Genomic DNA, 14,119 nt, shown 5'->3' with positions numbered 1-14,119 from the left:
CTCAACCGAGCCACCCAAGCAAGGCCCCCCTCTAGAGGGATGTTTAAAAAGCAAAACAAAACAGAGCAAAACAAAACCAATTCATGTCTTCCCCATGCTTAAATCTCTTAATGACCTCCAGTTCTACTCAGAAAACATTTAAACTCCTTCCCCTGCCTTAAATGCTATATGGGATATGGCTCCTGTCCACGTGCTAAACTCCCAACCTCATTTGGGGCTCCTGTCCCCCTTATCACCATTTCTCAGCCTTCCCTGGCTTCCTGACACTTTCTAGAACACACCAAGCTCTTTCCGACACCAGGAGCTTTGCAACCTGTCGTCGTCTTTCCCTTTCTGGTTCTTAGCCTGGCTCCTCCTTATTTTCCGTGTTTTCATTTTAAATTTAACCTCGCCTGGTCACCTCTTATTTCTCTACCACCACACCTGGTGGATTTTCTTCTTAGAACTTACTTTTGTCTAAAATTATTTCGATCTGGGGCGTCTGAGTGCGTCAGTCGGTTAAGCGTCTGACTTCGGCTCAGGTCATGATCTCGCAGTTTGTGGGTTTAAGCCCCGCGTCGGGCTCTGTGCTGAGAACTCGGAGCCTGGATCCTGCTTCGGATTCTGTGTGTGTCTCTCTCTCTACCCTTTCCCCACTCACGCTCTGTCTCTCTCTCCTTCAAAAATCAATACACATTAAAATTATTTCAATCTGGAAGTGGGATCCTCCATGTATTTCGGGGCAATTTTCCAAATGTCCCTACTTTGGGCTTGACTTCAAGTCACCTACTTAACTTTTTGTACCGATGGCTCACAATGGCATCTGCCAGAATCCTGCCTTACCTTGATTTCTAACAAGGCCAACGGATTTATCCAAGCCACAGAGAGGCGAGTTTTTCCATTTTGCCAGTCAAAGCGCTTTGCGCTTTACTGAAGCTTGGGTGACAGTGGTGGTTAATAATGGGAGGGTGGCTTTTGGAATAAGTGACAAAGAACGTGTCTGGCGACTGCATATGACTGATGCATTTTCACTAAGGAAATTCCAAAACTAATTGTCAGTGATTTTCAGTTAGCTGCCACTTGTGTCTCTCCTCTCTTTAGTGGAATGGAAAGAAAACTCTGCTTACCCTCATGTAGACACAAAATGAAGACCAATGAAGTCTTTGAACTAGGAAGGGACACTTGTAACTGGGCAGTTCATTCTGGCTTTATTTAAGGATGGTTTTAAAGCCCCACGAGGCAGCTTCTCAGGCCAAACATTTTGTATTTCTCCTTGCTTTCTTTTCTTGCTCATGGCGTTGTCATCCTTGTTAGGTGCCCACTGTAGAGTCACCTTTGCCGGAGAGAAAAATGAGTAAGACAAAGACAGAAAGACATGACATGACACCAGAAGAGGGTGGTTGGGTCGGAGTGCAGGAGAGGCCAGTATGAACAATCTCTGCTCCTACCTGTTTTAATTATCTCCCAGTTTAGTTCAACGCTTGCTTCCCTGTGGCTGTCATGGTATCTGAGTATGTTGAAATGTAACACCGCCAAAAATAAACACACACAAAGAGCTTCATTCCATAGGGGAGAAAACCGAGGCCTGGAACAGGCGTGTAAGGATAAAGCCAAGTTTCACCCAGATCACTTTTCACACGACTGCTTATAGGGTGAGGCTTGGTGATGATCAGTGAGTTGCTAATCAATGTGCAATATTGGCAACTAAGCTCCGGTGGTTTTTCTTAAGAGATAGGCTACAGCTGGCCAGGCCATGAAGCTGCATCAACTCTACTGACAAATAGAGACCAAGTCAGGGTCAGTGTCATCTCCATTGACTCTCCCGCTGCTTCCTACCCCCAGTGGATCGTGATAAATGGCACCATCTCTCTCAGTTCCTTACGTTGGATCCTAGGGGTCGTCCTTCACCCTTTCATTCTTCTGCTGCTCACATTCAACCCCTAAGAGGCTCTGTCCACCTGCCTTCACAACAATCCCTATTCGTCCATTATCCAGCTCTGTCACCACCCCCACAGTCCAAGCCAATGCCGCCTCTCCCCGACTACTGGACATGACCCCTGAGCAGCCTCCTACTTCCCCGCCTGCCTTTCTACTACCTGTCACCCTTACAGCAGCCAAGTATTGTTCTTCACATAAATCAACTCATTTTCACGCCGCTGCTTGAAACCCTACAATGACTTTCCGTTACAGTTTAGGAAAAAAAAATGCCAACACCTCACCCTGGCCTGTAAGTCCTTATATAATCTGGCTCCAGCTAATTTCTCTGGTTTCATCTTGTACCTCTTTCCCCTTTGCTCACCGCACTGCAGACACATTGGCCTTCTTCTGTTCCCTGAAGATGCCGAGGCCGTCCCTCCCGAGGCCTTTTGTACCGCTGCTCACTCTGGAATGCTCTTACCCCAGACACTCTCCAGGCTGACTTCTCATCACTCAGATCTCAGCCTCCAAGGTCTCCTTCCCAGAGAGAAGTTACCGGTTGCCCCCCTGCACACACACTGCCATACACAGTCCCCACCACATTATTCTGCTTTGTTTTCCTTGTGGCACTTACCCCTCTCTGAAATGATTTTATTATTTCCAGTGATCTTTGACTCTGCTGTCTAGAATGTAAGGCACAGGTACGCTAAGACAATGTGTCATTACCCATTTTATTCTCAATGCCAGAAACAATGCTGGGTGCATAGAAGGGGCTTGCTCAATAAACAGTTGTTGAATAAATACAGGAATGAATCCATGAAGGTCACCGTCGTTAATATCATCACCATAGCAGCTGTCGCTTTTTACACGTGCTTATTATCCACCAGGGGCATTATCTCCATGAACCTCCACAGCAACCACATGACAAGGAACTAAGGTTGAAAAGGTTCTGACACTTACCCAAGGTTGCAGGTAGTAAAGAACGAAAGCAGTCCGTCTGGGTCCAAAGCCTCTGCTCTTCCAGTCTTAACACTGTGGTTGCAAGGAATGGCTGGTCCTGCTTTGCTAGGGTGTGGGCTTAAAAACATTCATCCATTCCTTTTATTGGGTCAGCTGTTTATTTGGGACCAGTTTGCTGGGCACTGTATGAGTGAATTTCGCAGTGAACAAGATGGAATTCGTGCTTTCGTTTATCTTGCACTCCAGTCATTATTTGGTTAATGCTCACAAGAGTCATTCTGATTGCATTCGTTTGCTGGGGCCGCCATAACAAGATCCCACAGACCAGGTGTCTTGAACAGCAGAAGTGGATTTCCTCACAGTCCTGGAGGCTGGATGTCCAAGATCCAGGTGCTGGCAGGGGTTGGATTCCTCTGAGCCTTTCTTGTTGGTTTGCAGATGGCCACCCCCTTGTTGTGTCCTCACATGGCCTTTTCTCTGCTCATACCCATCAACGAGGTCTCTTCCTTTCCCTGTAAGGACAAAAGTCATAGTGAAGTAGGGCCCCGCTGTCATGACTTCATTTACCCGTACCCTTTTAAAGGCCATATCTCCAAATACGGTCACATCAGGGTTAGGGCTTCAACATAAAAATTTTGGGAGGACACAATTCCGTTGATAACACTGATCGTCTGGAAATATGAGCCCTTTAAAGGCATGAATAAAACCTGAATTTCCAACTGGATTAATATTAGTATTGTATAGGTCCTAGATTAAACTCATTTATATTAGTATGTGATGCCTGTCCAAGGCTATATTTCAAAGTCCAAGGCTATATTTTATAATGATGTGCAAAATCAGTTATTTTTGAGAGAAAGCCCTAAAGAAATCATATCACAAATAAGAAGGGCACTCACACATATAACGTTCATACAGCACGGGATGGCCAGAGAGGAACAAATTTATCTTGAACGTAGCCAAGTCTCTTTCTTCCATCTGTGTCTTCGTAAGTGAATGAGAGACTTCTATATGTATTGGATTTCCATAACACATCTTCTAGCAAAGGTGTATAAAGAAGGTTTTGAAAGGATAGCGACTGAAGAAGGTATGAGGCAGGATCCGACTGGATTTGAATAATCTCTTCCAGCTGATTTTGCAGAACAGAGTGACCTAATGCTTGGCTGAGATTCGACTATGTTTATGACTTTTGCCTGGAATACCAGCATCGATGATTAACTGATAGAGGGATACAGAGGCCCAAACACTTTGAAAAATAGTATCCATACAAGAGCGTCTTTATATTTAGGTTTGAAAAAATTATTTTGGGGTGCTGTATTTTGCCTGTATTCAAAAAATTAAAATTTTTATTTTCCTTGGCACATAACCAGTTTAAGTTCTAGAAGCTATAAGGGTCAGGGCAGGGCATAGTACTCCTATTTGTCTAGCTACAGGATTTAGCAGAGAGGCTAGAAGTGGGTAATGTTCAAGAAATGTCAGATGTTTGGAAAGCTCAGTTAAACAACACAATCACAACCATAAAAATACTGCATCATTAATAGACAGCTTGGGTGGTGGGTGATAAAATGGGTATAAAACAGGCTGAATTCATGTCCAAACACTGTCTCTGACTGGCCTGGGTTTCCTCATATGTAAAATGAGGCCTTAGGGGCTGGTTCCAAGTTCCCTCTAAAATGTCCTGTTTTATGGTGTTGGATGATGGTTCCCAGTTGGAGATCAGGTAGGGTTGCCAGATTCAGCAAATACAAATACATGTGTCTTGTATTGTATGTCAACCCTAATATGAGAAGATGTCCTGAGAGGCCCCTGGAGGATACAAAGTCATCACACACGATCTGTAGCGTTCATGATCTTCTTGCATTTAATAGAGACCTGACTGCTTATGTTAAGCTTTGGAACTTGTAGCATTTCAGATTGGTTTTGGATCGGTTGAAAATGCTCCTCTCCCTACTGATACAGCCCCAGGCACAGAACTCAGAGCAAGCTAGGTGACTAAGTGCGACCGAAACCACTAAATTCTACTCCTGAAACTATTACACTGTATGTTCAATAACTGGAATTTAAGTAAAAACATGAAACATAAAAAGAAAAAAGCAAAGAGAAAGAAACCATTGTAATGACCTTGCCCTAGCCTTGCAATGGTTCCCCAATGGGGCGGAAACCGGCCAGTAACACTCCTCAGGCAAGGTTCTGCTGGGGGGCCAAGACGGCAGGCAAAGTCTTGCTCTGCCTCTGTCCTTTTATAACAAGCCATACGTGGGCATTCTGGAAGAATTTCCATGCCTAACAATGTACCGTCGTGGAAAATAATACCTTACATCGGGAACTCTGGGATCCCGAACCAAATTCAGCCCCAGCCCGGCCACAGTCTCAGAGGCTGGGGAAGAAATGAGTTCCTGGATCAGGGAAAATCATTGCCTTGAAGAACTTTAGAAGAATGTGTGGCAGCAGATCTGTATAGAAACCAGTCAGCCATTTGTTCCCTGTGCCAGCATGGTGCTGCACTTCCGGCATTTTGAGAACTGACTTATGGTTCAGGCCAGACACAGCGAGTGAATTCGCCAGCCAAATTGCCCAACATCGTAGCAAAGAAAATGTGAGTCAAACAAAGCAAGACGGGGCATATGGGTTCTGGGTTTTGGGGTCGTAAATACAGGTTAGGAGCTTTATACCAATTGCTTCTGTCCCTTGACACATTTCCATTTTAAGGTTAAGTAGGTTTAATTACACAGCTCCTTTTCCCATCTTTCCTTCTTTTTGACATTACATAAGATATTTTAGGAACAGAGAAAGGTTAATGGGCCTATGATGGGCCCTAGAATTAACTTCCTTAATTAAGCCTCCAGAAGACATCTTTTCATTTCTTTTAATGACCTGTCTTGGTTAAAAAAGACCCGAAGCTCCTGAAGTTTTGTGCAGGTCCTGCTTGTATAAGACCCGCGCAACCTAGCACATGATTGCAGCTTTGTCTTAGATGATGTTTCTGGTTTAAGCAACTGCTGTCATCAACAGGGGGGCCGAAGTTGATGGGCAACGAGAAGATTAATCCATTCAGTGTTGTGACTTTGGAAAATTCACCTTTGCGGATTTAGACTCTTATTCAGGCATCGATTTATTTTTATAGAGCAAACAGATGAATATATCCCTCCTCAAATTATGCTCATCAAATATTTGTAAATTAAACTACAATTTAAATGTACCAGCTAGTGGACTACAATCAAAAAAACCTTGCCACGAGTCTTTTCTAAAACTCCTATCATACTCTTAATTTATCTCTTATCATTTAAGAATTTTTAATATGTTTCTCTTACACCAAGGCCTGCTATACATTAATTTCTTTCCTCTTCTTTCAAATTAGATGTCTTTGAGGAACCATCATCATTGACGAGACTTTTCAGAACCCATTTGAACATGACCAAATACTTGTAGATTTAAGGACACTCCCTGTGTTCCTAGTTTTTTTGATTTAATTTGTCAGTATCTCATTTACATTTCCTGACATTATTGGAGGAGAAAACATATATCTATTAATGTTCTTGTTCTTCCAAAATGAGAATTCTAGCGTACTTCCTAATGTTACTGACCGTATCTATGTATCTATATGTATCTATCTCTCTATATGGCTGGCATCTGTCTATTTCTATATCTATCTATCTATCTATCTATCTATCTATATCTATCTGGCTAGCAGATTCTGATTTAGAGCTCTGGACCAAGCCAATGAAATCTAATCTGTGTTTACCAAAGTTACCCAGAGGATACTGATGGGCACCCCATGTACATATGTGTGTCTGGAAATGAAGTCTTAGAGCTCCAAGCCCAGGGCAGTGAGTGGCTTCTGTTCCTTCTTCTTCAAGTCCTGTCTTCTACCTGATCACAGAACTTCCTGAAAAGGGAATTGTTGCTAAAGAGCTTCTTGTGACATTGACCTCAGTGCTGAGCGTGAAACAGAGAGCTGTTATTATCTAACTGTGCAAATGTGAGAGTCAATGAATGTGCACTTGGTTGAAAGGGCGTGTGAGGGACAAAATCTGGAATCTGTTCCAGGTGTTTCCATGGTTTTCTCTCCCAGGTAATGGTTGGTTTCTTATGGTGTGTAGATCCTTCAGCTTGCTAATGGACATCCTGTGTTTCGTTACAAAAAGGGTTTGTAGAACCGAGATGGATTTCTAGGAGAATGTCTGCAAAGTGGTGCCTTCTTAAAAATGGTGCCTTGTCTTTCCTCTTCCTCTAATTCAGATATTATGTGGTGTGGATGCCTGTCACCACTTGGTGTTTTATTCGTATTATATACCCTGAGTCTAATTCTTCCTATGAGTATTAATGTAGTATTCCTATTAAATAGAGTGGAAAATAAATGACCTTATGCCTGTCTTTTGCTCTCCTCTTCGGGACAGGGCTGGAATGAGCAAATGAATCTGTAATGGGATGGCCAGACTGGGAGGTGGCAGGGGACATGTGGCATGGGCACAGAGGGTGTGCAGATCCAGCTGCAAAGCTCAGAGCATAATATCTGAAGGGTAGGGCAGCCCAAAGTAGTTAACATCATGGAATCTGTAGTGATTAGACAGAGCACAATCAGGAGAAACCAACAAGTAAACAGTATATGGAGACTTTTCTGTGTTTCCCTCACCTGTAAAATGTAGGTAATTCAGTACTTAGTAAATTGGTTTGTTGTGAAGATTAAATTTGTTTCATACACATAAAGTATACCAAATGGTACCTGGCACATGGTAAGATTGAATTAACACATGAAATAGTATTATTATCATGTTCTCATCAGCAGAAACCAGAGTAGAAGGTGGGTTCTGGGCTTTAGGAGTAGAGAATTAGGAAGGAAGGGTGGAAGATAGGGTGCAATGTAGCTTGACCGCTGAGTGGAGACTGCTGAGTTGGAGCTCTTGAAAGCTTTCCCACTTGAGTCCCAAATCGATCTTGAAGGCCAGTTGAGCTGAGCTTGAAGCAGAGGCTCCCAAGAACCCCAGTGTGGGGGTATGGGGGAGCAGAGGCTGAGACCCAATTTCTACATCTGTTTAATTGGCCTCATCTCTTGACTTTCTCTCCTCCTGCCAACACCATCGGGCCCCAAGGGAAAGAGTTCTCTGACCATGTGGGAGAGTGGCTGGTGTTCATGTTAGCTATCTTAGACTGACAGTCTCCAGAAGGTAGGGCTTGGTTGTACTTGAGGCTATAATTCTGCTAAGTATATGTCACAGGCAATTAAGTGTTTAATAAATGATATGAGGTAGATCATTTCCCGTTAGGGTAGTGACCAAACTAACGTAGGTAATTTCATTATTAATATCAATTCAATTCCTTAACATCCGTCATTGGAGAATCACAAAGATCAATCCGTTGCAAATATTTCCACTAGATCTGCGGTTGCTATGTATTCTTCACATATGAAGGAATAATGTGGTACCTACTTTGCACAGAGACTATATTCCTTTTATTATTTCCTTCGTCGAACATGCACTGAATGCCTACTATGTGTTGGCAGGGGTACTTGGTACTCAAGAAGAACAAGACGAATATGACATGGTTCCTGACCCCAAGGTGTCATAAACTGGTACAAGGACAGAGACAAGTTGACAAACAGTTTATGAAAGTGCCACCAATTGGGCAAACATGAAGTGCCGTTGGGATCCAAGGATGATCAGCTCTACTCAGTGGTAGAGAGTCATGGTCAAGAAGCGCTGATAGAGGTGATAAAAGGAATCCCAGAGCGTCCTTGACTTTCGATGGGGTTACGTCCCAGTAAATCCATTGTCGGTTGAAAATGTATTTAATACATCTAACCCATTGGACATCGTAGCTGAGCCTCGCCTACCTTAAACATGCTCAGAACATTTACATTAGCCTGCAGTTGGGCACAGTCATCTCACACGAAGCCTTTTTTGTAATAAAGTGTTGGAAAATCTCATGTAACTTAATGAATACTGTACTGAAAGTGAAAAGCAGCATGGTTGTGTGGGTACAGAACAGTTGTCAGTGTAATGGTTGTTGACCCTAGGGGTTGCAAGGCTGACTGGGAGCTGAGACTGGCTGCTGCTACCTATCCAGTATCCCCAGAGAGGATTGTACTGCCTAGCGCTAGCCAGGGGAAAGACCCAAATTCAAAATTCTGTGTACGGTTTCTACCGAATGCAGAGCCCCATCATAGAGTCAAACCATCATCAGCTGAACCGTGACAAATCGGGGACTGTCTATCCAAGGTCTTAAAAAATAGGAAGAGGTTTATTTGGCAGAGAAGGGAAAAGTATTTGCTAAAAAATAGGAAAAATAGGTTTATTTGGCAGAGAAGGGAAAAGTATTTGCAGCAGAGAAGCAGCTTGGGAAAAGGGAGAGGCATGAAACAGGTGTATTAGGAAGTCGGTGTAAAAGTAGAAAGTGGGAGAAATGGGTTGGGTGGCTACATAAGAGCAGTGTCACCAAAGACCTTGTGTGAAAAACTTGACAGTATTGACTTTATCAGAAATCATTAGAGTACTTAAGAAGATAATGTGATCAAACTTGCCTTCGAGAATGTTCTTTCTGATGACAGTTTGGAGGAGGCACTGGATGAGAGCAAAATATTACATAAGGGGACTGGGTGTGAAGTTGAGAGACTGTTTTAATATGCACATCATATATGGTAAGGACCTAAGCTAAAGCAGGGCAAGGGGGATAGAAAGGAGGATTTAAAAAATCATTTAGGAGCATCTATGTGGTTGCAAATGGCAAGATTTCATTTTTAATGGCTGAGTAATATTCCAATATGTATACATACCACATTTTTCTTATCCATTCATCTATTGAGGGACACTTGGGTTCCTTCAATATCTTGATGATTGTGAATAATGCTGCAATAAACACAGGGGTGCGTATTTCTGAAATCACTACAACACCGTATATTAATTATACTTGTAATAAATAAATGAATATTTAAAAAAAATAATTTAGGAGGCAAAATCAGAAGGACTTGGTAGCCAGCTGGATGTCTAGATGTGAAGGGGAAGTACTTAATGCCAAATATATTTACTCTTGGTTATCACAGTCTGTGATGTATAGTCCTGCTTCGGGTCCTTACTGGTGATCCAAAGCAAATTGTGCCCCAATAGTCCTCAGAGGAAAAAACCTCCTAGAACAAAAAACGAATACATCTTAAGGGGATTTTGGATTTCATTGGGGTCCTTTCTCCATTTAAATTCCCGGAAAAACCCAAGGAGGTTCACTAACTGAAAATTTATTGATGGAGCTAATGGTGCATCCAGAGAGTATTGGTCTCCATCTCTAGATCATTCCTTCCCACATTTGAGGTGCACACCAGTCACCCGGAGATCTGACTAAATTGTAGGTTCTGATTCATTCAGTCTGGGGTTGGGGTTTGACATCCCTCCTGTTTCACAAAGCTTCCAGGTGAGGGAGATGCCCTGGACCACCGTTTGAGTCGTCCGTGTCTAGACCGTTTCACAAGGAGGGAAATACAACTTGTTGGTGTGTCAAAATGGGCCCGACCTGAGGGCAACAATTGGAAAAATAGCACAGGTCTCAGATTACGCTGCTGCTGTTGCTGCAGACCTGTCAAGTCTTGTCTGGGTGGGGCCTCTTGGGAATGGTACCCGTCCCAGGAAGAGAACTGGTAAAGTCCTATACAGTCCTATATAGTCTGAGCCAATAAGGTTGTCCTCGTGTTCCACCAAGAGCCACAAAGAGTTTTCTCCCCATGCTGCCCCTGGCATGTCTCACTGAGTAATCAAACCCCAACTCAAACCCCTGGCCCACACACAGTCCCACCTAGCCAAAATGGGATAGCGTTAAGTTTTGTTAAACTTGCTGTGGGGGTGAGGAATATTTTGGGTTAAGAGTTATAAAAGGTTCTTTGTAGCAATTACAATATTTATGTACCTGTCACCAGAGACAAACAAGGCTGGAAATTAGGAAACTGACTCCTTCTTACCTTGTGAGTCAGCTTTCATCCATGCTTGACCTCTACTTACTGACCATGCGGTGCTCAGGTTACAGTTTGTTTATATATGCCAGCTCTTTAATTACGAGAGCATAAGTCCTAGGGACCAGGACCAGATGCTGGGGTTGGCATTGCCTGGTGGGAGACTGACAAATGGCCTTGGGTGGCTCAGACCCAACCTGGCCTGCTCTGGTTGCCTGAAATAGAGAGGAAATTTTGCTGTAGGGAGACTGCAGTAGGCTCTGAAATTAAGAGGAGTCTAGATGGAGGAAAAGCGCTACCTTGGGAATCAGGAAACTAGTTCTAACTCAGCAATAACTGGTTATGTGATTTTGGACGAGGCATTTTGTCTTTCTCGGCCTTAGTTTCTCTCTCTGAGAAATGAGGACGTAGGCCAGTGGTGTTCAGACTTGTTCTCTGCAGAACCCTACAGTTTTCATGGAGGTACTAGGAGGATCAGACTGGATCTACCAAAAAATTACCAACTCTGGCTCATATGGGTTGGTAGCTCCCCAACATACACACGCCCTTGGTGTTTGGTGTGATGGTAACGTTTTACCATTCCACAGAAGTGTTTCCACTGGTGAGGCCATGGATTTAGATTTTGGACTCCAAAAAATTTAACTCTAATGTTGCCCTCAGGAATCCTATGAGCATGTCACACATGGAAAATACTTAGAAAAAAAGCACATTAACTATATGAATGTGACAGCATCTATTGTATTTCTGGGGTATACTTGATCTTTTTTTTTTTTTTAAGCTTATTTACTTGAGAGAGAGAGAGTGCGCCAGCTGGGGAGGGACAGAGAGAGAGGGAGAGAGAGAATCTGAAGCAGGATCCACCCTGTCATCACAGCGCCCAACACGGTGCTCGAACTCACGAACCATGAGATCATGACCCGAGCCGAAATCAAGAGTCGGACGCTCAACCGAGTGAGCCACGCAGGCACCCCCAGGGTATACTTTATCTTAAGAAAATGGATTGATTTCTGAAAAGCCAGTTTCCTGAATTAATTTTAGCAAGCCAAACCGACTAACCTACTTTAAAAAAAATGCACTTATTCGGGGTCCTGGACCATAAGTTGGAGCTACATAGCTAGAGCAACTGCTAGACTTGTCTTGATCTCAAAAATATTTCCTCCAAGGAGCATATCATCTTAGTAATTCATTTAAAAGATGTTTGCCCATTTTCATTGTCTTGATTGTGTGTTTTTATGTGTTAAAATTCTTTCTGTGGTCTGTACTAAAGGGATTGTCGCTCTGCTAGTATTTTGCCGACTCTGATTTTCCCAGGAGGGTTTGCGTTCGGCAGGCTGAACAGGTTTACAAGCACTGAAGTGCCTAGGAGCAAAGTTCAATCAAAGTGGCTATTTATATACAACTTGTACTTACAATGGAACATTTCACAAAGGATTTCCCTTTGTAACACTGACAACAGTGACTTGAAAACAGCAGGTATACTTGTTGAATGACCGAATGATCATTCATTCGTTTATTCATTCCATGGCATTGACCCCATCACAGAGCTCTCTGTGAATTACTGTTTTCTACTTTGGAGAATTGAAATGAAGCTGTGCTTCTTCTAATAACTATGCTTTCATCTTGACCCGCTCAGCCAGCTGGGGCTTCGTATTCACCCGGCTTCCGAGGTCAGTCTTTTTGGGCCAGAGGCTACACACCGTTTTTCTACCGTTCTGTTTCCTCAGTGGGATTCTCCTCTTCGGCTCTTGCCCTTGACCGTAGAATTACCATTCAACGCAGAAACTACTGACAAAAGGGGGCATTTTTGTGTGTGTGAGTAGGGGTAGATCGTGATTACTTAATAGAAACTTGAGTCTCAAAAATACCGTGCAATCTAGGGGATTTTCATCCCACTGAATATTTTCGTTATTTGCTTATGTGAGAATATACAAGTTCATGTGCACAAATGTGTTTAGTCTTTTCATATTACAAGCCAATGCCTGGTTGAAAATTTGACATCAGAGGACTGACAGATTGGACTCAGACTCCCATGGGCTTGAGAGCATCTTCAGAAAATAACATTATATTCCTACCTTCCAGAAGATGGGGAATTGGCTTTTTAAAGCATTGTGTATGAGAAAGATTGATTAATAAGCTATCAAATAAGTGAGGCTATAGACTAGGAAATCGGTTCTGGAACTCAAAGGGTCAGTGGTCCAGTTCACTTAACTAAGAAAACTGTGGGTAAGATAGCATGAGACACCAATAAGGAGGGACTGAGAGAAGAAAGCAAGAGACTGCACTTTCCATTTCCTTACTTGACCTTGAGCCCCTCTGGAGCTAAGCATGCCCATCCATAAACTAAGGAACAGATGAGCTGCCTCTCAGTTTTCAGTGATCTTGGAGGTCTGCGCAGACAGTAATGGATCAGAGCATTATAATATTAAGAGTGTCATAGAGACTCTTCGAAGAAGGCACGGTTGCAGCTGAGAGTGGAGCTCTGGATGGCCCCCTCCAGCTCCTGATTCATCACTGTTCAATCTGGCCGAGGAACACACTTTTAAAGACCCTGGGAAGATACCCGGGGAACCTGAGGTGGTGATTCACCAGATTAAGAATTACTCTAACCAGCTGCAACGTGCAATCATTGGAGAGGGTACGTGCTGACCTGCTCAGAGACGCAAAGGAAAAGGATCTCGTCGTGAAAGGACCAGTTCGGATGCCTACCAAGACTCTGAGAATCACTACAAGAAAAACTCTTCGTGGTGAAGGTTCTAAGACTTGGGATTGTTTTCAGGTGAGGAGCTGCAGGCGACTCATTGATTTGCACAGTCCTTCTGAGATTGTTCTGCAGATTACTTCCTTCGGTCTCGAGCCAGGAGTCGAGGTTGAAGTCACCAGTGCTGATGCTTAAATCAGCTTTTTGAATGAACTGATTATCGGTTGTTATAAAAAAAAAAAAAAGAAAGAAAGAAAGAAAAAGAAAAATCAGAGGGATAGTGCAGTAACTCATCATGAGATGACTATGGCAAAGGCACAGGTGTTGAAGCCATACAGACCACTGTTCAAGTCTGAAACTCTGCCACTTATTAGGATACTTTGAGAAAGGCATTCAACTTTCCTGAGCCACACAACTGTGGCTCCACCTTTAAATTAGAATTAATAGGGGCGCCTGGGTGGCGCAGTCGGTTAAGCGTCCAACTTCAGCCAGGTCACGATCTCGCGGTCCGTGAGTTCGAGCCCCGCGTCGGGCTCTGGGCTGATGGCTCGGAGCCTGGAGCCTGTTTCCGATTCTGTGTCTCCCTCTCTCTCTGCCCCTCCCCCGTTCATGCTCTGTCTCTCTCTGTCCCAAAAATA

The 14,119-nt window shown here is 43.4% G+C and overlaps 1 protein-coding gene across 1 annotated transcript in view; it reads left to right on the top strand.

Moving 5' to 3' along the window:
- LOC115526194 (40S ribosomal protein S20-like) overlaps positions 1-13,866 on the top strand; it is a 38,537-nt gene extending 24,671 nt beyond the window's left edge. Inside the window, 2 exon segments of the mRNA XM_032595060.1 lie at positions 13,254-13,369; positions 13,371-13,866. Coding sequence (XP_032450951.1) covers positions 13,254-13,369; positions 13,371-13,676 — 422 coding nt within the window. The 3' untranslated portion in view covers positions 13,677-13,866.
- The last annotated feature ends 253 nt before the right edge of the window (positions 13,867-14,119 follow it).

Source organism: Lynx canadensis, chromosome D1, assembly GCF_007474595.2.
Source record: "Lynx canadensis isolate LIC74 chromosome D1, mLynCan4.pri.v2, whole genome shotgun sequence".
Lineage (NCBI taxonomy): Eukaryota > Metazoa > Chordata > Mammalia > Carnivora > Felidae > Lynx > Lynx canadensis.
Note: the sequence above shows the minus strand (reverse complement) of the source record. Positions and strands in the feature narration are given on the sequence as shown.